Source organism: Ascaphus truei, unplaced genomic scaffold (genome assembly GCF_040206685.1).
Source record: "Ascaphus truei isolate aAscTru1 unplaced genomic scaffold, aAscTru1.hap1 HAP1_SCAFFOLD_634, whole genome shotgun sequence".
Classification (NCBI taxonomy): domain Eukaryota; kingdom Metazoa; phylum Chordata; class Amphibia; order Anura; family Ascaphidae; genus Ascaphus; species Ascaphus truei.
Genome location: NW_027456967.1, coordinates 167,355 through 195,000, shown reverse-complemented (window position 1 = coordinate 195,000; position 27,646 = coordinate 167,355). Strand labels below are relative to the sequence as shown.

General features: G+C 60.5%; 1 protein-coding gene across 1 annotated transcript in view; it reads right to left on the bottom strand.

Moving 5' to 3' along the window:
- The window catches only part of KANSL1 (KAT8 regulatory NSL complex subunit 1), a 64,906-nt gene that overhangs the window by 11,518 nt on the left and 25,742 nt on the right, over window positions 1-27,646 (bottom strand). Inside the window, 6 exon segments of the mRNA XM_075584535.1 lie at window positions 1,078-1,203; window positions 2,054-2,216; window positions 3,083-3,269; window positions 5,626-5,732; window positions 12,556-12,684; window positions 19,065-19,206. Coding sequence (XP_075440650.1) covers window positions 1,078-1,203; window positions 2,054-2,216; window positions 3,083-3,269; window positions 5,626-5,732; window positions 12,556-12,684; window positions 19,065-19,206 — 854 coding nt within the window.

The following is a 27,646-nucleotide window of genomic DNA, read 5'->3' as shown; positions in this document are numbered from 1 at the left end:
GTTATACAGAGGACTCACGATGCGTGTTATACAGAGGAGAGACTCCCGGTGCGTGTTATACAGAGGAGAGACTCACGGTGCGTGTTATACAGAGGGGAGACTCACGGTGCGTGTTATACAGAGGAGTGACTCACGGTGCGTGTTATACAGAGGAGAGACTCACGGTGCGCGTGTTATACAGAGGAGATACTCACGGTGCGCGTGTTATACAGAGGAGAGACTCACGGTGCGTGTTATACAGAGGAGAGACTCACGGTGCGTGTTATACAGAGGAGAGACTCACGGTGTGTGTTATACAGAGCAGAGACTTCCGGTGCGTGTGTTATACAGAGGAGAGACTCCCGTTGCGTGTGTTATACAGAGGAGAGACTCACGGTGCGTGTGTTATACAGAGGAGAGACTCCCGTTGCGTGTGTTATACAGAGGAGAGACTCACGGTGCGTGTGTTATACAGAGGAGAGACTCCTGGTGCGTGTGTTATACAGAGGAGAGACTCCCGGTGCGTGTGTTATACAGAGGAGAGACTCCCGGTGCGTGTGTTATACAGAGGAGAGACTCCCGGTGCGTGTGTTATACAGAGGAGAGACTCCCGGTGCGTGTGTTATACAGAGGAGAGACTCCCGGTGTGTGTTATACAGAGGAGAGACTCCCGGTGCGTGTTATACAGAGGAGAGACTCCCGGTGCGTGTTATACAGAGGAGAGACTCACGGTGCGTGTTATACAGAGGAGAGACTCACGGTGCGTGTTATACAGAGGAGAGACTCACGGTGCGTGTTATACAGAGGAGAGACTCACGGTGCGTGTTATACAGAGGAGAGACTCACGGTGCGTGCGTTATACAGAGGAGAGACTCACGGTGCGTGTTATACAGAGGAGAGACTCACGGTGCGTGTTATACAGAGGAGAGACTCACGGTGCGTGTTATACAGAGGAGAGACTCACGGTGCGTGTTATACAGAGGAGAGACTCACGGTGCGTGTGCGTGTTATACAGAGGAGAGACTCACGGTGCGTGTGCGTGTTATACAGAGGAGAGACTCACGGTGCGTGTGCGTGTTATACAGAGGAGAGACTCACGGTGCGTGTGCGTGGTGCGTGTGATGTCCGGCGCCCGCTGTCTCAGCGTCGGCCTCTTGCTGGGTTTGTCCGGCGGTTTGTTCTGGGACCGGAGCAGGGAGAGGAAGCGAAGGCCGACCGGCACGTCTGGGGGCACAGGGTCACGTGTCACAGCACACGCCAGGGTCACGTGTCACCGCACACGCCAGAATCACGTGTCACCGCACACGCCAGAATCACGTGTCACCGCACACGCCAGGGCACAGTGTCACCGCACAGGCCAGGGCACAGGGGTACATGTTCACAGCACACGCCAGGGCACAGGGTTACAAGTTCACAGCACACGCCAGGGCACAGGGGTACATGTTCACAGCACACGCCAGGGCACAGGGTTACAAGTTCACAGCACACGCCAGGGCACAGGGTTACAAGTTCACAGCACACGCCAGGGCACAGGGTTACATGTTCACAGCACACGCCAGGGCACAGGGTTACATGTTCACAGCACACGCCAGGGCACAGGATCACGTTCACACCATGTGCAGGGGCGCACATTCAGGGAACATCTTTAATCCACACGCAATGGCGAGGGAACACGTTTACCACACGCGAGGAGAGAACATGCTTATATTACACGCAAAAGCAAGAGAACATGCTTATATCACACGCAAAAGCAAGAGAACATGCTTATATCACACGCAAAAGCAAGAGAACATGCTTATATCACACGCAAGATAACATGCTAATATCACACGCAAGAGAACATGCTTATATCACACGCAAAAGCAAGAGAACATGCTTATATCACACGCAAAAGCAAGAGAACATGCTTATATTACACGCAAGAGAACATGCTTATATCACACGCAAGAGAACATGCTTATTTCACACGCAAGAGAACATGCTTATATCACACGCAAGAGAACATGCTTATACCAGCCGGGGACCGGGACCCTGCACACGTGTAACAGTGGGCGCCCGTCCTGTCCGCGCTTACCGTCGGGGAACGAGAGCACGGGGTGCATCCCGAGGTCGAGCAGGGACAGGCGCTCCGACGTGGACGCGGCGAACGGGAACGGCGAGGCGGGGCTCGGGAGCCCGGCACAGAGGGAACAGCACGGGGACACGTGGCAGCCTCCGGGAGACGCGTTTCGCTGAGCCTGGGAGGAGAGAGGAAAGGGGTCACCCACCGTGTGACACGGACAGGAGGGGGCCCACGCAGTCTGTGCTCCCCCCCCCACCGTGTGCAGGGTGATACAGGGGCCCACGCAGTCTGTGCTCCCCCCCCCCCCCCCACTGCGGGGTGATACAGGGGGCCCACGCAGTCTGTGCTCCCCCCCCCCCACTGCAGGGTGATACAGGGGCCCACGCAGTCTGTGCTCCCCCCCCCCCCCCCCCACTGCAGGGTGATACAGGGGGCCCACGCAGTCTGTGCTCCCCCCCCCCCCACTGCAGGGTGATACAGGGGCCCACGCAGTCTGTGCTTCCCCCCCCCCCCCCCCCACTGCGGGGTGATACAGTGGGACCCACGCATTCTGTGCTCCCCCCCTCCCCCCCACTGCAGGGTGATACAGGGGACCCACGCAGTCTGTGCTCCCCCCCCCCCACTGCAGGGTGATACAGGGGGCCCACGCAGTCTGTGCTCCCCCCCCCCCCCACTGCAGGGTGATACAGGGGCCCACGCAGTCTGTGCTCCCCCCCCCCCACTGCGGAGTGATACAGGGGACCCACACAGTCTGTGCTCCCCCCCCCCACTGCAGGGTGATACAGGTGGCCCACGGAGTCTGTCCCCCACCCCCCATTCTCTTCTAGGTCCTGCTCCCCCCCCCCATGTCCTCACCTCCTTGCTGAGGGATAGGAGGCCCTCCCCCCCCCCAGCCTCCCTCCCCCCCCCATGTCCTCACCTCCTTGCTGAGGGATAGGAGGCCCTCCCCAGCCTCCACCCCTCCCCCCATGTCCTCACCTCCTTGCTGAGGGAGAGGAGGCCCTCCCCCCCCCAGCCTCCCTCCCCCCCCCATGTCCTCACCTCCTTGCTGAGAGAGAGGAGGCCCGCCGGCCTCACCAGCCTCCTCTTCTTGCACAGGACGAGGGGTCGGGTCCTGGCGCAGACGGAGCTCGCGTCAGGCGGGGGCGGCAGAGAGGAGACGCGCGGCTTCTTGAGCGTCAGCCCCTCGGGCTCAGAGCTCTCCCGGGGCGACAACCCAATGGGAAGCCTGCAGGGGGCAGAGGGCAGGGGGCAGGGGGCGTCATTACACTAATGTGCCAGCCTCCCCCGAAACGCGCGGGCACAGAAGCAGTGCCGGCTCACCTCACACACACCCACCGGTCTCACAATCCCACACACAGCGACAGTGCCAGCTACACACACACACACACACACACACACACACACACACACACACACACACACACACACACACACACACACACACACACACACACACACACACACACACACACGTACCCACGTACCCCACAGCGTCAGTGCCAGCTACACACTCCCCCTCCCTCCCTCCCTCCATCACACACACACACACACACACACCGCCGCATGTACCCCACAGCGTCAGTGCCAGCTACACACTCCCCCTCCCTCCATCACACACACACACAGCATCCGCCTCATGTACCCCACAGCGTCAGTGCCAGCTACACACTCCCCCTCCCTCCATCACACACACACACACACATACACATACACACACACACACACACACAGCCTCATGTACCCCACAGCGTCAGTGCCAGCTACACTCCCCCTGCCTCCATTACACACAGCCCCCCTCCCCCCATCACACACATACACACACACACGGCCACCCTCTATCACACACACAAACACACACACCAAGCCTCCCACTCCCTCCATATATTATACACACACACAAACACACAAAAACACTGCAAGCCTCCCCTCCCTCCATATTACACACACCATCCGCCTCATGTACCCCACAGCGCGCACACACACACACACACACACACACACACACACACACACACACACACACACACACACACACACACACACACACACACACACACACACACGGCAAGCCTCCCCTCCCTCCATTACTCCATTACACATACACACACACACAGCCTCCAGACACACACACACACAGCAGTGCCAGACACACACAGCAGTGCCAGACACACACAGCAGCGCCAGACACACACACACACACACACACACACACACACACACACACACAGGAAGCCTCCCCTCCCTCTATTACACACACACACAGTAGGTGCCAGCCTCTCTCTCACACACACACACACACCAGCGCCAGACACACACAAACACTCACACACACAGCAAGCCTCCCCTCCCTCCATTACACAAACACACACCAGCAGTGCCAGCCTCTCTCACACTCACACACAGCAGCACCAGCCTCTCTCTCACACGCACACACACAGACACACAAACACACAAAAACACTGCAAGCCTCCCCTCCCTCCATATTACACACACACACAGCAAGTCTCCATTACTGCATTACGCACGCACACACACACACACACACACACACACACACATACACAGCCACCCTCCCCCTCACTCCATCGCGCACACGCAAGCACACACACGCAGTGCCAGCCTCCCCTCACTACATTACAAACACACACGCACACACACACGCACACACACACGCACACACGCAGTGCCAGCCTCCCCTCACTACATTACAAACACGCGCACACACACACGCACGCAGTGCCAGCCTCCCCTCACTACATTACAAACACACACGCGCACACACACACACGCGCACGCACACACACACACACACACACACACACACACACACACACACACACACACACACACACACACACACACACACACACACACACAGCCTCCCCTCACTACATTACAAACACGCACACGCACACGCACACGCACACACACACGCAGTGCCAGCCTCCCCTCACTACATTACAAACACACACGCACAAACACACGCACACACACACAGTGCCAGCCTCCCCTCACTCAATACATACAAAACATGCACGCACACACACGCACACCCGCACACACACACACACGCAGTGCCAGCCTCCCCTCACTACATTACAAACACGCACACGCACGCACACACGCACACACACACACACACGCTCGCTCACACGCACACGCAGTGCCAGCCTCCCCTCACTACATTACAAACACGCACACGCACACACACACAGTGCCAGCCTCCCCTCACTACATTACAAACACCCACACACACACACGCGCACACACAGTGCCAGCCTCCCCTCACTACATTACAAACACACACGCACGCACACGCACACGCACACACGCAGTGCCAGCCTCCCCTCACTACATTACAAACACACACGCACGCACACACGCAGTGCCAGCCTCCCCTCACTACATTACAAACACACACGCACGCACACGCACACACGCAGTGCCAGCCTCCCCTCACTACATTACAAACACACACGCACGCACACGCACACACGCAGTGCCAGCCTCCCCTCACTACATTACAAACACACACGCACGCACACGCACACACGCAGTGCCAGCCTCCCCTCACTACTCACATATTAATGACTCCATTAACCGGCCTCTGCGAGGCGCAGGCTTTGGGGTCCCCATGCTGGTCAGTAGGGGGCACTGGGGGCCCCTCGAGGCGGACGCCAGGAGCTGCCTGCAGGGGGAGACAGAGAAAGGGGCAGCAATGAGAGCAGATGCCCCCAAGTCCCGCAGTGCCGCGTGCGGACAGCAGGGGGAGACAGAGAGAGGGGCAGCAATGAGAGCAGATCCCCCCCCCCCCCGCAGTGCCGTGTGCGGACAGCAGGGGGAGACAGAGAAAGGGGCAGCAATGAGAGCAGATCTCCGAGTCCCGCAGTGCCGCGTGCGGACAGCAGGGGGAGACAGGGAAAGGGGCAGCAATGAGAGCAGATCCCCCCCGAGTCCCGCAGTGCCGCGTGCGGACAGCAGGGGGAGACAGAGAAAGGGACAGCAATGAGAGCAGATACCCCCCGAGTCCCGCAGTGCCGCGTGCGGACAGCAGGGGGAGACAGGGAAAGGGGCAGCAATGAGAGCAGATCCCCCCCGAGTCCCGCAGTGTCGCGTGCGGACAGCAGGGGGAGACAGGGAAAGGGGCAGCAATGAGAGCAGATCCCCCCCCCCCCCCCCCCGGGTCCCGCAGTGCCGTGTGCGGACAGCAGGGGGAGACAGAGAAAGGGGCAGCAATGAGAGCAGATCCCCCCGAGTCCCGCAGTGCCGCGTGCGGACAGCAGGGGGAGACAGAGAAAGGGGCAGCAATGAGAGCAGATCCCTCCGAGTCCCGCAGTGCCGCGTGCGGACAGCAGGGGGAGACAGGGAAAGGGGCAGCAATGAGAGCAGATCCCCCCCGAGTCCCGCAGTGCCGCGTGCGGACAGCAGGGGGAGACAGAGAAAGGGACAGCAATGAGAGCAGATACCCCCGAGTCCCGCAGTGCCGCGTGCGGACAGCAGGGGGAGACAGGGAAAGGGGCAGCAATGAGAGCAGATCCCCCCCGAGTCCCGCAGTGTCGCGTGCGGACAGCAGGGGGAGACAGGGAAAGGGGCAGCAATGAGAGCAGATCCCCCCCCCCCCCGGGTCCCGCAGTGCCGTGTGTGGACAGCAGGGGGAGACAGAGAAAGGGGCAGCAATGAGAGCAGATCCCCCCGAGTCCCGCAGTGCCGCGTGCGGACAGCAGGGGGAGACAGAGAAAGGGGCAGCAATGAGAGCAGATCCCCCCGAGTCCCGCAGTGCCGCGTGCGGACAGCAGGGGGAGACAGGGAAAGGGGCAGCAATGAGAGCAGATACCCCCCCCGAGTCCCGCAGTGCCGCGTGCGGACAGCAGGGGGAGACAGGGAAAGGGGCAGCAATGAGAGCAGATCCCCCCGAGTCCCGCAGTGCCGCGTGCGGACAGCAGGGGGAGACAGAGAAAGGGGCAGCAATGAGAGCAGATACCCCCGAGTCCCGCAGTGCCGCGTGCGGACAGCAGGGGGAGACAGGGAAAGGGGCAGCAATGAGAGCAGATACCCCCCCCCCGAGTCCCGCAGTGCCGCGTGCGGACAGCAGGGGGAGACAGAGAAAGGGGCAGCAATGAGAGCAGATACCCCCCGAGTCCCGCAGTGCCGCGTGCGGACAGCAGGGGGAGACAGGGAAAGGGGCAGCAATGAGAGCAGATCCCCCCCGAGTCCCGCAGTGTCGCGTGCGGACAGCAGGGGGAGACAGAGAAAGGTGCAGCAATGAGAGCAGATACCCCCCCCCCCCCCCCCGAGTCCCGCAGTGCCGCGTGCGGACAGCAGGGGGAGACAGGGAAAGGGCAGCAATGAGAGCAGATACCCCCCCCCCCCCCAAGTCCCGCAGTGCCGCGTGCGGACAGCAGGGGGAGGCACGGAGGCTCGCTGGTCACATGACACGGACAGGACTTAACCCATACACTCCTGGAGGGTTATTTATAAAGCTCAGCGGTTCGCAACCTCATTCAGGCCCCGCCCCCTGCCAGGAAATATATTTGCGCCTCTAATGAATAAATCTTATCACCGACTCGTCAGACTATCAGTAACAGAACGTGTGTGACCGGTCCCAGGCAGTATATAGTGTCCTGAGCACGTGGGGGGAACACACGCTTAATAATCCCCCAAACTGTGTGCCTGATCCCAGGCAGTATATAGTGTCCTGAGCGCGTGGGGGGAACACACGCTTAATAATCCCCCAAACTGTGTGCCCGATCCCAGGCAGTATATAGTGTCCTGAGCGCGTGGGGGGAACACACGCTTAATAATCCCCCAAACTGTGTGCCCGATCCCAGGCAGTATATAGTGTCCTGAGCGCGTGGGGGGGGGGGGGGGAACACACGCTTAATAATCCCCCAAACTGTGTGACCGATCCCAGGCAGTATATAGTGTCCTGAGCGCGTGGGGGGAACACACGCTTAATAATCCCCCAAACTGTGTGCCCGATCCCAGGCAGTATATAGTGTCCTGAGCGCGTGCGGGGGGAACACATGCTTAATAATCCCCCAAACTGTGTGACCGATCCCAGGCAGTATATAGTGTCCTGAGCGCGTGGGGGGAACACACGCTTAATAATCCCCCAAACTGTGTGACCGATCCAAGGCAGTATATAGTGTCCTGAGCGCGTGGGGGGAACACACGCTTAATAATCCCCCAAACTGTGTGACCGATCCCAGGCAGTATATAGTGTCCTGAGCGCGTGGGGGGAACACACGCTTAATAATTCCCCAAACTGTGTGCCCGATCCCAGGCAGTATATAGTGTCCTGAGCGCGTGGGGGGAACACACGCTTAATAATTCCCCAAACTGTGTGCCCGATCCCAGGCAGTATATAGTGTCCTGAGCGCGTGGGGGGAACACACGTTTAATAATCCCCCAAACTGTGTGCCCGATCCCAGGCAGTATATAGTGTCCTGAGCGCGTGGGGGGAACACACGCTTAATAATCCCCCAAACTGTGTGAGCGATCCCAGGCAGTATATAGTGTCCTGAGCACGTGAGGGGAACACATGCTTAATAATCCCCCAAACTGTGTGACCGATACCAGGCAGTATATAGTGTCCTGAGCGCGTGGGGGGAACACACGCTTAATAATTCCCCAAACTGTGTGCCCGATCCCAGGCAGTATATAGTGTCCTGAGCGCGTGGGGGGAACACACGTTTAATAATCCCCCAAACTGTGTGCCCGATCCCAGGCAGTATATAGTGTCCTGAGCACGTGGGGGGAACACACGCTTAATAATCCCCCAAACTGTGTGACCGATCCCAGGCAGTATATAGTGTCCTGAGCGCGTGGGGGGAACACACGCTTAATAATCCCCCAAACTGTGTGACTGATCCCAGGCAGTATATAGTGTCCTGAGCGCGTGGGAGGAACACACGCTTAATAATCCCCCAAACTGTGTGCCCGATCCCAGGCAGTATATAGTGTCCTGAGCACGTGGGGGGAACACACGCTTAATAATTCCCCAAACTGTGTGACTGATCCCAGGCAGTATATAGTGTCCTGAGCACGTGGGGGGAACACACGCTTAATAATCCCGCAAACTGTGTGACTGATCCCAGGCAGTATATAGCGTCCTGAGCGCGTGGGGGGAACTCACGCTTAATAATCCCCCAAACTGTGTGACCGATCCCAGGCAGTATATAGTGTCCTGAGCGCGTGGGGGGAACACACGCTTAATAATCCCCCAAACTGTGTGAGCGATCCCAGGCAGTATATAGTGTCCTGAGCACGTGGGGGGAACACACGCTTAATAATCCCCCAAACTGTGTGACCGATCCCAGGCAGTATATAGTGTCCTGAGCGCATGGGGGGAACACACGCTTAATAACCCCCCAAACTGTGTGACTGATCCCAGGCAGTATATAGTGTCCTGAGCGCGTGGGGGGAACACACGCTTAATAACCCCCCAAATTGTGTGACCGATCCCAGGCAGTATATAGCGTCCTGAGCGCGTGGGGGGAACTCACGCTTAATAATCCCCCAAACTGTGTGACCGATCCCAGGCAGTATATAGTGTCCTGAGCGCGTGGGGGGAACACACGCTTAATAACCCCCCAAACTGTGTGACTGATCCCAGGCAGTATATAGCGTCCTGAGCGCGTGGGGGGAACTCACGCTTAATAATCCCCCAAACTGTGTGACCGATCCCAGGCAGTATATAGTGTCCTGAGCGCGTGGGGGGAACACACGCTTAATAATCCCCCAAACTGTGTGCCCGATCCCAGGCAGTATAGTGTCCTGAGCACGTGGGGGGAACACACGCTTAATAATCCCCCAAACTGTGTGACCGATCCCAGGCAGTATATAGTGTCCTGAGCGCGTGGGGTGAACACACGCTTAATAATCCCCCAAACTGTGTGAGCGATCCCAGGCAGTATATAGTGTCCTGAGCGTGCGGGGGGAACACACGCTTAATAATCCCCCAAACTGTGTGACCGATCCCAGGCAGTATATAGTGTCCTGAGCGCGTGGGGGGAACACACGCTTAATAATCCCCCAAACTGCGTGATTGACCCCAGGCAGTATATAGTGTCCTGAGCGCGTGGGGAACACACGCTTAATAATCCCCCAAACTGTGTGCCCGATCCCAGGCAGTATATAGTGTCCTGAGCACGTGGGGGGAACACACGCTTAATAATCCCCCAAACTGTGTGCCCGATCCCAGGCAGTATATAGTGTCCTGAGTGCGTGGGGGACACACGCTTAATAATCCCCCAAACTGTGTGCCCGATCCCAGGCAGTATATAGTGTCCTGAGCGCGTGGGGGGAACACACACTTAATAATCCCCCAAACTGTGTGACCGATCCCAGGCAGTATATAGTGTCCTGAGCGTGTGGGGGGAACACACGCTTAATAATCCCCCAAACTGTGTGCCCGATCCCAGGCAGTATATAGTGTTCTGAGCGCGTGGGGGGAACACACGCTTAATAATCCCCCAAACTGTGTGACTGGTCCCAGGCAGTATATAGTGTGCTGAGCGCGTGGGGGGAACACACGCTTAATAATCCCCCAAACTGTGTGACCGATCCTAGGCAGTATATAGTGTCCTGAGCGCGTGGGGGGAACACACGCTTAATAATCCCCCAAACTGTGTGACTGATCCCAGGCAGTATATAGTGTCCTGAGCGCGTGGGGGGAACACACGCTTAATAATCCCCCAAACTGTGTGCCCGATCCCAGGCAGTATATAGTGTCCTGAGTGCGTGGGGGGAACACACGCTTAATAATCCCCCAAACTGTGTGCCCGATCCCAGGCAGTATATGGTTATCCTGAGCACGTGGGGGGAACACACGCTTAATAATCCCCCAAACTGTGTGCCCGATCCCAGGCAGTATATAGTGTCCTGAGCGCGTGGGGGGAACACACGCTTAATAATCCCCCAAACTGTGTGACTGATCCCAGGCAGTATATAGTGTCCTGAGCGCGTGGGGGGAACACACGCTTAATAATCCCCCAAACTGTGTGCCCGATCCCAGGCAGTATATAGTGTCCTGAGTGTGTGGGGGGAACACACGCTTAATAATCCCCCAAACTGTGTGCCCGATCCCAGGCAGTATATAGTGTCCTGAGTGCGTGGGGGGAACACACGCTTAATAATCCCCCACACTGCCAACCGTGATAATATCATTAGATATTAGGAATTTGAATCCATCTGGTGTTTCAGGGGTTAATGGGCTACTACCGTTTGGGTTTAAAGATACCATGTATTGTGTTGGATTTCAAAGGGAACGCAATTGAAGTTGAACTTGAAAAGTACAAAGAGAGGGTTTATGGTACGTTAACACCTTTTGCCGGCCTAGTGGTAAGAACGGATATGATCTGAAGATAAGGACATATGTTCTGCTAGAGGTGGGTTCCCTGACAAACAAAAGGGTTTTCAAAGCATTCTCTGGAGGGGGTTAATGGATGGCCAGGGGGCGTGGCTCATGTGATGTCATCTCTGCATAATAAAGAGTCTGTAATCGTGTCACAGAGGGGGAGGTACTCACACCAAACACCACATGGTTAAGAGATAATAAGGGACAGATATTCATTTGTCGCTCAGGTTTAGGGGTAAGACGGTCTTATTTAGCCTTGTTGTGTCTGAAAAAAGTAAATAGCCTCCCCAGAGCGTGCAATCAGTTCATTCAGAGCCCAACGCATCACTTATTCAATGTTTTAATATATATAGAAAAATACAGTGGTTAGGTTACAGAAAAAAGGATTACAAGAAACGTACAGTTACAATAAACGCAGAACAGTTTCTCAAAATAAAAAAGGATAAACGTGAACAGAAAACCCTATAGTATTTCTATAATAAACAGGGACCTGGCAAATATTCATTTTTACATCTTATTTGCATTTCCCGGGTGGTGGCAGCGGAGAGATATGATTTGCAATTGAGTAAGGGTTAATATTAACTCATTGGTACCTTGCGGGGGAGAAAGGCGGGGTGGCTAGAGTAGCCGTGTGTATTCACCCTGGCTGCATGTCTCAGTCACGTGCTGTCCGTGACGGTGGTATATTGGCGCGGATTTAGGAGAGATGTAACTCATTGGAGGGACCTTAGCGGGGGTGCCGAGTGCGGCAGCCTGTGAGCTGTGTATTAACCCTTGCCCCGTAGAGGAGATATTGTCCATTTGGCGGACCTCTGCGGAGGCGACAAGAGGGCGCGCTTGCTGGCGTGAGCATTAACCCTTGCCCCGCATGCAGGCCGCGTGCGCACAGCTGTGCCGTACGGGACACCGCCCTCAGTGAGTGCAGGCAGAATGGGGGGGTATGGGGGCCAATCACCGTGGGAGTTTCCAAAGTAACGCCCCACAATGCCTTGCTGCTGTGGATGCAAAGCATTGTGGGAAGTTCCTGCTGTAAGTGACAGCGGTACCCCTTCACGCTGAGCTGCAGTTTGGGACCTTACTACATGCGCAGTCCCCCCACGAGCTCAGGACCCCCCTATAAGGGGGCAGTAAGAGAGGGGAACATGGAGGTTACCTCGGCAGCTGTCCGTGGTGCAGGCGAGGGGGACGCAGGCTTCTCTCTTCTCGTGGCCTGGGGGGCGGGACGCAGAGGGTCCGCCGTGGAGGGATCAGGGGGACAGGCTTCCCCGAGGACCACCAGCCCCTAGGTGAAGAGATGTAGAGGGAGGGGACAGAATGTGAGTGTCCCCCCGAGGGGGAGGCCCATCAGGGGGGGAAGGATTGGGGGGGTGGATGCTCACAGGTCCCATGCCTCACCCCACAGCGGAAGGGACCACCTCTTACAGTCCGTGTCTCCCTGTAGAAGGAACCACCCCTTCCTGTCACCCTGCGGAGGGAGGCTCCTCCCCTTCCCGTCACCCTGCGGAGGGAGGCTCCTCCCCTTCCCGTCACCCTGCGGAGGGAGGCTCCTCCCCTTCCCGTCACACTGAGGAGGGAGGCTCCTCCCCTTCCCCCTGCGGAGGGAGGCTCCTCCCCTTCCTGTCACCCTGCGGAGGGAGGCACCGCCCCTTCCCGTCACCCTGCGGAGGGAGGCACCGCCCCTTCCCGTCACCCTGCGGAGCGAGGCTCCTCCCCCTCACCCTGCGGAGTGAGGCTCCTCCCCCTCACCCTGCGGAGGGAGGCTCCTCCCCCTCACCCTGCGGAGGGAGGCTCCTCCCCTTCCCGTCACCCTGCGGAGGGAGGCTCCTCCCCTTCCCGTCACCCTGCGGAGGGAGGCTCCTCCCCTTCCCGTCACACTGAGGAGGGAGGCTCCTCCCCTTCCCCCTGCGGAGGGAGGCTCCTCCCCTTCCCCCTGCGGAGGGAGGCTCCTCCCCTTCCTGTCACCCTGCGGAGGGAGGCTCCTCCCCTTCCTGTCACCCTGCGGAGGGAGGCTCCTCACCTTCCCGTCACCCTGCGGAGGGAGGCTCCTCCCCTTCCCGTCACACTGAGGAGGGAGGCTCCTCCCCTTCCCCCTGCGGAGGGAGGCTCCTCCCCTTCCTGTCACCCTGCGGAGGGAGGCTCCTCCCCTTCCCCTCACCCTGCGGAGGGAGGCACCTCCCCTTCCCGTCACCCTGCGGAGGGAGGCTCCTCACCTTCCCGTCACCCTGCGGAGGGAGGCGCCTCCCCTTCCTGTCACCCTGCGGAGGGAGGCACCTCCCCTTCCTGTCACCCTGCGGAGGGAGGCTCCTCCCCTTCCCGTCACACTGAGGAGGGAGGCTCCTCCCCTTCCCTTCCCCCTGCGAAGGGAGGCTCCTCCCCTTCCTGTCACCCTGCGGAGGGAGGCACCGCCCCTTCCCGTCACCCTGCGGAGCGAGGCTCCTCCCCCTCACCCTGCGGAGCGAGGCTCCTCCCCCTCACCCTGCGGAGGGAGGCTCCTCCCCTTCCCGTCACCCTGCGGAGGGAGGCTCCTCCCCTTCCCGTCACCCTGCGGAGGGAGGCTCCTCCCCTTCCCGTCACCCTGCAGAGCGAGGCTCCTCCCCCTCACCCTGCGGAGGGAGGCACCGCCCCTTCCCGTCACCCTGCGGAGGGAGGCTCCTCCCCTTCCTGTCACCCTGCGGAGGGAGGCTCCTCCCCTTCCTGTCACCCTGCGGAGGGAGGCTCCTCCCCTTCCTGTCACCCTGCGGAGGGAGGCTCCTCCCCTTCCCCTCACCCTGCGGAGGGAGGCTCCTCCCCTTCGCGTCACCCTGCGGAGGGAGGCTCCTCCCCTTCCTGTCACCCTGCGGAGGGAGGCTCCTCCCCTTCCCGTCACCCTGCGGAGGGAGGCACCGCCCCTTCCCGTCACCCTGCGGAGGGAGGCTCCTCCCCTTCCCGTCACCCTGCGGAGGGAGGCTCCTCCCCTTCCCGTCCACCTGCGGAGGGAGGCTCCTCCCCTTCCCCTCACCCTGCGGAGGGAGGCCCCTCCCCTTCCCGTCACCCTGCGGAGGGAGGCTCCTCCCCTTCCCGTCACCCTGCGGAGGGAGGCACCTCCCCTTCCTGTCACCCTGCGGAGGGAGGCTCCTCCCCTTCCCCTCACCCTGCGGAGGGAGGCTCCTCCCCTTCCCGTCACCCTGCGGAGGGAGGCGCCTCCCCTTCCTGTCACCCTGCGGAGCGAGGCTCCTCCCCCTCACCCTGCGGAGGGAGGCTCCTCCCCTTCCCCTCACCCTGCGGAGGGAGGCCCCTCCCCTTCCCGTCACCCTGCGGAGGGAGGCTCCTCCCCTTCCTGTCACCCTGCGGAGGGAGGCTCCTCCCCTTCCTGTCACCCTGCGGAGGGAGGCTCCTCCCCTTCCCGTCACCCTGCGGAGGGAGGCGCCTCCCCTTCCTGTCACCCTGCGGAGGGAGGCACCTCCCCTTCCTGTCACCCTGCGGAGGGAGGCACCTCCCCTTCCTGTCACCCTGCGGAGGGAGGCTCCTCCCCTTCCTGTCACCCTGCGGAGGGAGGCTCCTCCCCTTCCTGTCACCCTGCGGAGGGAGGCTCCTCCCCTTCCCGTCACCCTGCGGAGGGAGGCACCTCCCCTTCCTGTCACCCTGCGGAGGGAGGCTCCTCCCCTTCCTGTCACCCTGCGGAGGGAGGCTCCTCCCCTTCCCGTCACCCTGCGGAGGGAGGCTCCTCCCCTTCCCGTCACCCTGCGGAGGGAGGCTCCTCCCCTTCCCGTCACCCTGCGGAGGGAGGCTCCTCCCCTTCCCGTCACCCTGCGGAGGGAGGCTCCTCCCCTTCCCCTCACCCTGCGGAGGGAGGCTCCTCCCCTTCCCGTCACCATGCGGAGGGAGGCTCCTCCCCTTCCTGTCACCCTGCGGAGGGAGGCTCCTCCCCTTCCCGTCACCCTGCGGAGGGAGGCCCCTCCCCTTCCCGTCACCCTGCGGAGGGAGGCTCCTCCCCTTCCCGTCACCCTGCGGAGGGAGGCTCCTCCCCTTCCCCTCACCCTGCGGAGGGAGGCTCCTCCCCTTCCCGTCACCATGCGGAGGGAGGCTCCTCCCCTTCCTGTCACCATGCGGAGGGAGGCTCCTCCCCTTCCCGTCACCCTGCGGAGGGAGGCCCCTCCCCTTCCCGTCACCCTGCGGAGGGAGGCTCCTCCCCTTCGCGTCACCCTGCGGAGGGAGGCTCCTCCCCTTCCTGTCACCCTGCGGAGGGAGGCTCCTCCCCTTCCCGTCACCCTGCGGAGGGAGGCTCCTCCCCTTCCCGTCACCCTGCGGAGGGAGGCTCCTCCCCCTCACCCTGCGGAGGGAGGCTCCACCCCTTCCCGTCACCATGCGGAGGGAGGCTCCTCCCCTTCCTGTCACCCTGCGGAGGGAGGCTCCTCCCCCTCACCCTGCGGAGGGAGGCTCCTCCCCTTCCCGTCACCCTGCGGAGGGAGGCTCCTCCCCTTCCCGTCACCCTGCGGAGGGAGGCTCCTCCCCTTCCCGTCACCCTGCGGAGGGAGGCTCCTCCCCTTCCCGTCACCCTGCAGAGGGAGGCTCCTCCCCTTCCTGTCACCCTGCGGAGGGAGGCTCCTCCCCTTCCTGTCACCCTGCGGAGGGAGGCACCTCCCCTTCCTGTCACCCTGCGGAGGGAGGCACCTCCCCTTCCTGTCACCCTGCGGAGGGAGGCTCCTCCCCTTCCTGTCACCCTGCGGAGGGAGGCACCTCCCCTTCCCGTCACCCTGCGGAGGGAGGCACCTCCCCTTCCCGTCACCCTGCGGAGGGAGGCACCTCCCCTTCCCGTCACCCTGCGGAGGGAGGCACCTCCCCTTCCCGTCACCCTGCGGAGGGAGGCACCTCCCCTTCCCGTCACCCTGCGGAGGGAGGCCCCTCCCCTTCCCGTCACCCTGCGGAGGGAGGCTCCTCCCCTTCCTGTCACCCTGCGGAGGGAGGCTCCTCCCCTTCCTGTCACCCTGCGGAGGGAGGCGCCTCCCCCTCACCCTGCGGAGGGAGGCTCCTCCCCTTCCCGTCACCCTGCGGAGGGAGGCTCCTCCCCTTCCCGTCACCCTGCGGAGGGAGGCACCGCCCCTTCCCGTCACCCTGCGGAGGGAGGCTCCTCCCCCTCACCCTGCGTAGGGAGGCTCCTCCCCTTCCCGTCACCCTGCGGAGGGAGGCGCCTCCCCTTCCCGTCACCCTGCGGAGGGAGGCTCCTCCCCTTCCCCTCACCCTGCGGAGGGAGGCGCCTCCCCTTCCTGTCACCCTGCGGAGGGAGGCACCTCCCCTTCCTGTCACCCTGCGAAGGGAGGCTCCTCCCCTTCCTGTCACCCTGCGGAGGGAGGCTCCGCCCCTTCCCGTCACCCTGCGGAGGGAGGCTCCTCCCCTTCCCGTCACCCTGCGGAGGGAGGCACCTCCCCTTCCCGTCACCCTGCGGAGGGAAGCTCCTCCCCTTCCCATCACCCTGCGGAGGGAGGCTCCTCCCCTTCCTGTCACCCTGCGGAGGGAGGCTCCTCCCCTTCCCGTCACCCTGCGGAGGGAGGCGCCTCCCCCTCACCCTGCGGAGGGAGGCTCCTCCCCTTCCCGTCACCCTGCGGAGGGAGGCTCCTCCCCTTCCCGTCACCCTGCGGAGGGAGGCACCGCCCCTTCCCGTCACCCTGCGGAGGGAGGCTCCTCCCCCTCACCCTGCGTAGGGAGGCTCCTCCCCTTCCCGTCACCCTGCGGAGGGAGGCTCCTCCCCTTCCCCTCACCCTGCGGAGGGAGGCGCCTCCCCTTCCCGTCACCCTGCGGAGGGAGGCACCTCCCCTTCCTGTCACCCTGCGAAGGGAGGCTCCTCCCCTTCCTGTCACCCTGCGGAGGGAGGCTCCTCCCCTTCCCGTCACCCTGCGGAGGGAGGCACCTCCCCTTCCCGTCACCCTGCGGAGGGAGGCTCCGCCCCTTCCCGTCACCCTGCGGAGGGAGGCTCCTCCCCTTCCCGTCACCCTGCGGAGGGAGGCACCTCCCCTTCCTGTCACCCTGCGGAGGGAAGCTCCTCCCCTTCCCGTCACCCTGCGGAGGGAGGCTCCTCCCCTTCCTGTCACCCTGCGGAGGGAGGCTCCTCCCCTTCCCGTCACCCTGCGGAGGGAGGCTCCTCCCCTTCCTGTCACCCTGCGGAGGGAAGCTCCTCCCCTTCCCGTCACCCTGCGGAGGGAGGCTCCTCCCCTTCCTGTCACCCTGCGGAGGGAGGCTCCTCCCCTTCCCGTCACCCTGCGGAGGGAGGCTCCTCCCCCTCACCCTGCGGAGGGAGGCTCCTCCCCTTCCCGTCACCCTGCGGAGGGAGGCTCCTCCCCTTCCTGTCACCCTGCGGAGGGAGGCTCCTCCCCTTCCCGTCACCCTGCGGAGGGAGGCTCCTCCCCTTCCCGTCACCCTGCGGAGGGAGGCACCTCCCCTTCCTGTCACCCTGCGGAGGGAGGCCCCTCCCCTTCCCGTCACCCTGCGGAGGGAGGCTCCTCCCCTTCCCGTCACACTGCGGAGGGAGGCTCCTCCCCTTCCCGTCACCCTGCGGAGGGAGGCTCCTCCCCTTCCCCTCACCCTGCGGAGGGAGGCTCCTCCCCTTCCCGTCACCCTGCGGAGGGAGGCTCCTCCCCTTCCCGTCACCCTGCGGAGGGAGGCTCCTCCCCTTCCCGTCACCCTGCGGAGGGAGGCTCCTCCCCCTCACCCTGCGTAGGGAGGCTCCTCCCCTTCCCGTCACCCTGCGGAGGGAGGCTCCTCCCCCTCACCCTGCGTAGGGAGGCTCCTCCCCTTCCCGTCACCCTGCGGAGGGAGGCTCCTCCCCTTCCCCTCACCCTGCGGAGGGAGGCTCCTCCCCTTCCCGTCACCCTGCGGAGGGAGGCACCTCCCCTTCCTGTCACCCTGCGGAGGGAGGCTCCTCCCCTTCCCGTCACCCTGCGGAGGGAGGCTCCTCCCATTCCCGTCACCCTGCGGAGGGAGGCACCTCCCCTTCCTGTCACCCTGCGGAGGGAGGCTCCTCCCCTTCCCGTCACCCTGCGGAGGGAGGCTCCTCCCCTTCCCGTCACCCTGCGGAGGGAGGCTCCTCCCCTTCCTGTCACCCTGCGGAGGGAGGCTCCTCCCCTTCCCGTCACCCTGCGGAGGGAGGCTCCTCCCCTTCCTGTCACCCTGCGGAGGGAGGCTCCTCCCCTTCGCGTCACCCTGCGGAGGGAGGCTCCTCCCCCTCACCCTGCGGAGGGAGGCTCCTCCCCTTCCCGTCACCCTGCGGAGGGAGGCTCCTCCCCTTCCCGTCACCCTGCGGAGGGAGGCTCCTCCCCTTCCCGTCACCCTGCGGAGGGAGGCTCCTCCCCTTCCCGTCACCCTGCGGAGGGAGGCTCCTCCCCTTCCCGTCACCCTGCGGAGGGAGGCTCCTCCCCTTCCTGTCACCCTGCGGAGGGAGGCGCCTCCCCTTCCTGTCACCCTGCGGAGGGAGGCGCCTCCCCTTCCCGTCACCCTGCGGAGGGAGGCTCCTCCCCTTCCCGTCACCCTGCGGAGGGAGGCACCTCCCCCTCACCCTGCGGAGGGAGGCTCCTCCCCTTCCTGTCACCCTGCGGAGGGAGGCTCCTCCCCTTCCTGTCACCCTGCGGAGGGAGGCTCCTCCCCTTCCCCTCACCCTGCGGAGGGAAGCTCCTCCCCTTGCCCCGCGCTCACCTTGCCGGTCCGCAGCTGCTTGTAGAAGTCCGTCTGCTGCCGGATGCGGTACTCCAGGTCGGACACATGAGCCTGCAGCCAGTTCCAGCGACTCACGATGGCCGCCCGGTCCTGCGCCCAGCTCCAAGCGCAGCGCTGCTTCCTGCGGGGACACGGGGCGCGTCACACACTGGGGGAGGGGTACGCGGAGACAGTCACACCTCCCCCCCCCCCCCCCGGTCCTTATCAGAGAGCCAGTAAAGATAAGGGGTAGGGGGGCGCGGGCTGTACAAGCGCTCGCTGATCACACAGTGACATCATCGCGCACAGTGACGTCATCACACAAAAGGGAGCAGCCGGAGGAAATCAAACGCCCCCAAAGTCTTTAAAAAATACACAAACCGCTCTTATAGGGGTCAGTCACCCAGATGTGACCTGTTAACCCTGTCACTGCCATTAGTACACTTTGCCCCTAGGAGAGACTGACCCCTTAACCATGTCACTGCCATTAGTACACTTTGCCCCTAGGAGAGACTGATCCCTTAACCATGTCACTGCCATTAGTACACTTTGCCCCTAGGAGAGACTGACCCCTTAACCATGTCACTGCCATTAGCACACTTTGCCCCTAGGAGAGACTGACCCCTTAACCATGTCACTGCCATTAGTACACTTTGCCCCTAGGAGAGACTGACCCCTTAACCATGTCACTGCCATTAGTACACTTTGCCCCTAGGAGAGACTGACCCCTTAACCATGTCACTGCCATTAGTACACTTTGCCCCTAGGAGAGACTGATCCCTTAACCATGTCACTGCCATTAGTACACTTTGCCCCTAGGAGAGACTGACCCCTTAACCATGTCACTGCCATTAGCACACTTTGCCCCTAGGAGAGACTGACCCCTTAACCATGTCACTGCCATTAGTACACTTTGCCCCTAGGAGAGACTGACCCCTTAACCATGTCACTGCCATTAGTACACTTTGCCCCTAGGAGAGACTGACCCCTTAACCATGTCACTGCCATTAGTACACTTTGCCCCTAGGAGAGACTGACCCCTTAACCATGTCACTGCCATTAGTACACTTTGCCCCTAGGAGGGACTGACCCCTTAACCATGTCACTGCCATTAGTACACTTTGCCCCTGGGAGAGACTGACCCCTTAACCATGTCACTGCCATTAGTACACTTTGCCCCTAGGAGAGACTGACCCCTTAACCATGTCACTGCCATTAGTACACTTTGCCCCTAGGAGGGACTGACCCCTTAACCATGTCACTGCCATTAGTACACTTTGCCCCTAGGAGGGACTGACCCCTTAACCATGCACTGCCATTAGTACACTTTGCCCCTAGGAGGGACTGACCCCTTAACCAGGTCACTGCCATTAGTACACTTTGCCCCTAGGAGAGACTGACCCCTTAACCATGTCAATGCCATTAGCACACTTTGCCCCTGGGAGGGACTGATCCCTTAACCATGTCACTGCCATTAGCACACTTTGCCCCTAGGAGAGACTGACCCCTTAACCATGTCACTGCCATTAGCACACTTTGCCCCTAGGAGAGACTGACCCCTTAACCATGTCACTGCCATTAGTACACTTTGCCCCTAGGAGGGACTGACCCCTTAACCATGCACTGCCATTAGTACACTTTGCCCCTAGGAGAGACTGACCCCTTAACCCTGTCACTGCCATTAGTACACTTTGCCCCTAGGAGAGACTGACCCCTTAACCATGTCACTGCCATTAGTACACTTTGCCCATAGGAGGGACTGACCCATTAACCATGTCACTGCCATTAGTACACTTTGCCCCTAGGAGGCACTGACCCCTTAACCCTGTCACTGCCATTAGCACACTTTGCCCCTAGGAGAGACTGACCCCTTAACCATGTCACTGCCATTAGTACACTTTGCCCATAGGAGGGACTGACCCATTAACCATGCACTGCCATTAGTACACTTTGCCCCTAGGAGGCACTGACCCCTTAACCCTGTCACTGCCATTAGTACACTTTGCCCCTAGGAGAGACTGACCCCTTAACCATGTCACTGCCATTAGTACACTTTGCCCCTAGGAGAGACTGACCCCTTAACCATGTCACTGCCATTAGTACCCTTTGTCCCTGGGAGGGACTGACCCCTTAACCATGTCACTGCCATCAGTACACTTTGCCTCTAGGAGGGACTGACCCCTTAACCATGCACTGCCATTAGTACACTTTGCCCCTAGGAGGGACTGACCCCTTAACCATGTCACTGCCATTAGTACACTTTGCCCCTAGGAGGGACTGACCCCTTAACCATGCACTGCCATTAGTACACTTTGCCCCTAGGAGGGACTGACCCCTTAACCATGTCACTGCCATTAGTACACTTTGCCCCTAGGAGGGACTGACACCTTAACCATGTCACTGCCATTAGTACACTTTGCCCCTAGGAGAGACTGACCCCTTAAACATGTCACTGCCATTAGTACACTTTGCCCCTAGGAGGGACTGACCCCTTAACCATGCACTGCCATTAGTACACTTTGCCCCTAGGAGGGACTGACCCCTTAACCATGTCACTGCCATTAGTACACTTTGCCCCTAGGAGGGACTGACACCTTAACCATGTCACTGCCATTAGTACACTTTGCCTCTAGGAGGGACTGACCCCTTAACCATGTCACTGCCATTAGTACACTTTGCCCCTAGGAGGGACTGACCCCTAATAACCATGTCACTGCCATTAGTACACTTTGCCCCTAAGAGGGACTGACCCCTTAACCATGTCACTGCCATTAGTACACTTTGCCCCTGGGAGGGACTGATCCCTTAACCATGTCACTGCCATTAGCACACTTTGCCCCTAGGAGGGACTGACCCCTTAACCATGTCACTGCCATTAGTACACTTTGCCCCTGGGAGGGACTGACCCCTTAACCATGTCACTGCCATTAGTACACTTTGCCCCTAGGAGACACTGACCCCTTAACCCTGTCACTGCCATTAGTACACTTTGCCCCTAGGAGGGACTGACCCCTTAACCCTGTCACTGCCATTAGTACACTTTGCCCCTAGGAGACACTGACCCCTTAACCCTGTCACTGCCATTAGTACACTTTGCCCCTAGGAGACACTGACCCCTTAACCCTGTCACTGCCATTAGTACACTTTGCCCCTAGGAGGGACTGACCCCTTAACCATGTCACTGCCATTAGTACACTTTGCCCCTAGGAGGGACTGACCCCTTAACCATGTCACTGCCATTAGTACACTTTGCCCCTAGGAGAGACTGACCCCTAATAACCATGTCACTGCCATTAGTACACTTTGCCCCTAGGAGGGACTGACCCCTTAACCATGTCACTGCCATTAGTACACTTTGCCCCTAGGAGGGACTGACCCCTTAACCATGTCGCTGCCATTAGTACACTTTGCCCCTAGGAGGCACTGACCCCTTAACCATATCACTGCCATTAGTACACTTTGCCCCTAGGAGAGACTGACCCCTAATAACCATGTCACTGCCATTAGTACACTTTGCCCCTAGGAGGGACTGACCCCTTAACCATGTCACTGCCATTAGTACACTTTGCCCCTAGGAGGGACTGACCCCTTAACCATGTCGCTGCCATTAGTACACTTTGCCCCTAGGAGGCACTGACCCCTTAACCATGTCACTGCCATTAGTACACTTTGCCCCTAGGAGGGACTGACCCCTTAACCATGTCACTGCCATTAGTACACTTTGCCCTTAGGAGGGACAGAAGGGAGCTATGGGACATGGAGTCTGTCCCTCCCCCTGCAGGGTGATACAGTGACACAGACAGAAGGGAGCTATGGGACATGGAGTCTGTCCCTCCCCCCTGCAGGGTGACACAGTGACACAGACAGAAGGGAGCTATGGGACACGGAGTCAGTCCCTCCCCCCGCAGGGTGACACAGTGAGAAGGGAGCTATGGGACATGGAGTCTGTCCCTAACCCGCATGGTGACACAGTGACACAGGCAGAAGAGAGATATGGGACATGGAGTCTGTCCCTCCCCCCGCAGGGTGACACAGTGACACAGGCAGAAGGGAGCTATGGGACATGGAGTCTGTCCCTCCCCCCGCAGGGTGACACAGGGAGAAAGGAGCTATGGGACATGGAGTCTGTCCCTCCCCCCTGCAGGGTGACACAGTAACACAGGCAGAAGGGAGCTATGGGACATGGAGTCTGTCCCTCCCCCCGCAGGGTGACACAGTGACACAGGGAGAAGGGGGCTATGGGATATGGAGTCTGTCCCTCCCCCCTGCAGGGTGACACAGTGACACAGGGAGAAGGGAGCTATGGGACATGGAGTCTGTCCCTCCCCCCGCAGGGTGACACAGTGACAAGGGAGAAGGGGGCTATGGGACATGGAGTCTGTCCCTCCCCCCGCAGGGTGACACAGTGACACAAACAGAAGGGAGCTATGGGACATGGAGTCTGTCCCTCCCCCCGCAGGGTGACACAGTGACACAGGGAGAAGGGAGCTATGGGACATGGCGTCTGTCCCTCCCCCCGCAGAGTGACACAGAGAAAAGGGAGCTATGGGACATGGAGTCTGTCCCTCCCCCGCACGGTGACACAGTGACACAGACAGAAGGGAGCTATGGGACATGGAGTCTGTCCCTCCCCCCGCAGGGTGACACAGACAGAAGGGCGCTATGGGACATGGAGTTTGTCCCTCCCCCCGCAGGGTGACACAGTGACACAGGGAGAAGGGAGCTATGGGACATGGAGTCTGTCCTTCCCCCCGCAGGGTGACACAGTGACACAGATAGAAGGGAGATATGGGACATGGAGTCTGTCCCTCCCCCCGCAGGGTGACACAGTGACACAGGCAGAAGGGAGCTATGGGACATGGAGTCTGTCCCTCCCCCCGCAGGGTAACACAGTGACACAGACAGAAGGGAGCTATGGGACATGGAGTCTGTCCCTCCCCCCGCAGGGTGACACAGTGACACAGGCAGAAGGGAGCTATGGGACATGGAGTCTGTCCTTCCCCCCGCAGGGTGACACAGTGACACAGACAGAAGGTAGCTATGGGACATGGGGTCTGTCCCTCCCCCCGCAGGGTGACACAGTGACACAGGGAGAAGGGAGCTATGGGACATGGAGTCTGTCCCTCCCCCCGCAGGGTGACACAGTGACACAGACAGAAGGGAGCTATGGGACATGGAGTCTGTCCCTCCCCCGCAGGGTGACACAGTGACACAGACAGAAGGGAGCTATGGGACATGGAGTCTATCCCTCCCCCCGCAGGGTGACACAGTGACACAGACAGAAGGGAGCTATGGGACATGGAGTCTGTCCCCCCCCCCGCAGGGTGACACAGTGACACAGGGAGAAGGGAGCTATGGGACATGGAGTCTGTCCCTCCCCCCGCAGGGTGACACAGTGACACAGGGAGAAGGGAGCTATGGGACATGGAGTCTGTCCCTCCCCCCGCAGGGTGACACAGTGACACAGACAGAAGGGAGCTATGGGACATGGAGTCTGTCCCTCCCCCGCAGGGTGACACAGTGACACAGACAGAAGGGAGCTATGGGACATGGAGTCTGTCCCTCCCCCCGCAGGGTGACACAGTGACACAGACAGAAGGGAGCTATGGGACATGGAGTCTGTCCCTCCCCCCGCAGGGTGACACAGTGACACAAACAGAAGGGAGCTATGGGACATGGAGTCTGTCCCTCCCCCCGCAGGGTGACACAGTGACACAGACAGAAGGGAGCTATGGGACATGGAGTCTGTCCCTCCCCCCGCAGGGTGACACAGTGACACAGACAGAAGGGAGCTATGGGACATGGAGTCTGTCCCTCCCCCGCAGGGTGACACAGTGACACAGACAGAAGGGAGCTATGGGACATGGAGTCTGTCCCTCCCCCCGCAGGGTGACACAGTGACACAGACAGAAGGGAGCTATGGGACATGGAGTCTGTCCCTCCCCCCGCAGGGTGACACAGTGACACAGGGAGAAGGGAGCTATGGGACATGGAGTCTGTCCCTCCCCCCGCAGGGTGACACAGTGACACAGACAGAAGGGAGCTATGGGACATGGAGTCTGTCCCTCCCCCCGCAGGGTGACACAGTGACACAGACAGAAGGGAGCTATGGGACATGGAGTCTGTCCCTCCCCCCGCAGGGTGACACAGTGACACAGGGAGAAGGGAGCTATGGGACATGGAGTCTGTCCCTCCCCCGCAGGGTGACACAGTGACACAGACAGAAGGGAGCTATGGGACATGGAGTCTGTCCCTCCCCTGCAGGGTGACACAGTGACACAGACAGAAGGGAGCTATGGGACATGGAGTCTGTCCCTCCCCCCGCAGGGTGACACAGTGACACAGACAGAAGGGAGCTATGGGACATGGAGTCTGTCCCTCCCCCCGCAGGGTGACACAGTGACACAGACAGAAGGGAGCTATGGGACATGGAGTCTGTCCCTCCCCCCGCAGGGTGACACAGTGACACAGACAGAAGGGAGCTATGGGACATGGAGTCTGTCCCTCCCCCCGCAGGGTGACACAGTGACACAGGGAGAAGGGAGCTATGGGACATGGAGTCTGTCCCTCCCCCCGCAGGGTGACACAGTGACACAGACAGAAGGGAGCTATGGGACATGGAGTCTGTCCCTCCCCCCGCAGGGTGACACAGTGACACAGGGAGAAGGGAGCTATGGGACATGGAGTCTGTCCCTCCCCCCGCAGGGTGACACAGTGACACAGGGAGAAGGGAGCTATGGGACATGGAGTCTGTCCCTCCCCCCGCAGGGTGACACAGGGAGAAGGGAGCTATGGGACATGGAGTCTGTCCCTCCCCCCGCAGGGTGACACAGTGACACAGGCAGAAGGGAGCTATGGGACATGGAGTCTGTCCTTCCCCCCGCAGGGTGACACAGTGACACAGACAGAAGGGAGCTATGGGACATGGAGTCTGTCCCTCCCCCCGCAGGGTGACACAGTGACACAGGGAGAAGGGAGCTATGGGACATGGAGTCTGTCCCTCCCCCCGCAGGGTGACACAGTGACACAGGGAGAAGGGAGCTATGGGACATGGAGTCTGTCCCTCCCCCCGCAGGGTGACACAGTGACACAGACAGAAGGGAGCTATGGGACATGGAGTCTGTCCCTCCCCCCGCAGGGTGACACAGTGACACAGGGAGAAGGGAGCTATGGGACATGGAGCCTGTCCCTCCCCCCGCAGGGTGACACAGTGACACAGGGAGAAGGGAGCTATGGGACATGGAGTCTGTCCCTCCCCCGCAGGGTGACACAGTGACACAGACAGAAGGGAGCTATGGGACATGGAGTCTGTCCCTCCCCCCGCAGGGTGACACAGTGACACAGACAGAAGGGAGCTATGGGACATGGAGTCTGTCCCTCCCCCCGCAGGGTGACACAGTGACACAGACAGAAGGGAGCTATGGGACATGGAGTCTGTCCCTCCCCCCGCAGGGTGACACAGTGACACAGGGAGAAGGGAGCTATGGGACATGGAGTCTGTCCCTCCCCCCGCAGGGTGACACAGTGACACAGACAGAAGGGAGCTATGGGACATGGAGTCTGTCCCTCCCCCCGCAGGGTGACACAGTGACACAGGGAGAAGGGAGCTATGGGACATGGAGTCTGTCCCTCCCCCCGCAGGGTGACACAGTGACACAGACAGAAGGGAGCTATGGGACATGGAGTCTGTCCCTCCCCCCGCAGGGTGACACAGTGACACAGACAGAAGGGAGCTATGGGACATGGAGTCTGTCCCTCCCCCCGCAGGGTGACACAGTGACACAGACAGAAGGGAGCTATGGGACATGGAGTCTGTCCCTCCCCCCGCAGGGTGACACAGTGACACAGACAGAAGGGAGCTATGGGACATGGAGTCTGTCCCTCCCCCCGCAGGGTGACACAGTGACACAGGGAGAAGGGAGCTATGGGACATGGAGTCTGTCCCTCCCCCCGCAGGGTGACACAGTGACACAGACAGAAGGGAGCTATGGGACATGGAGTCTGTCCCTCCCCCGCTGGGTGACACAGTGACACAGACAGAAGGGAGCTATGGGACATGGAGTCTGTCCCTCCCCCCGCAGGGTGACACAGTGACACAGACAGAAGGGAGCTATGGGACATGGAGTCTGTCCCTCCCCCCCCAGGGTGACACAGTGACAAGGGAGCTATGGGACATGGAGTCTGTCCCTCCCCCCGCAGGGTGACACAGTGACACAGGGAGAAGGGAGCTATGGGACATGGAGTCTGTCCCTCCCCCCGCAGGGTGACACAGTGACACAGACAGAAGGGAGCTATGGGACATGGAGTCTGTCCCTCCCCCGCAGGGTGACACAGTGACACAGACAGAAGGGAGCTATGGGACATGGAGTCTGTCCCTCCCCCCGCAGGGTGACACAGTGACACAGACAGAAGGGAGCTATGGGACATGGAGCCTGTCCCTCCCCCCGCAGGGTGACACAGTGACACAGGGAGAAGGGAGCTATGGGACATGGAGTCTGTCCCTCCCCCCGCAGGGTGACACAGTGACACAGACAGAAGGGAGCTATGGGACATGGAGTCTGTCCCTCCCCCCGCAGAGTGAC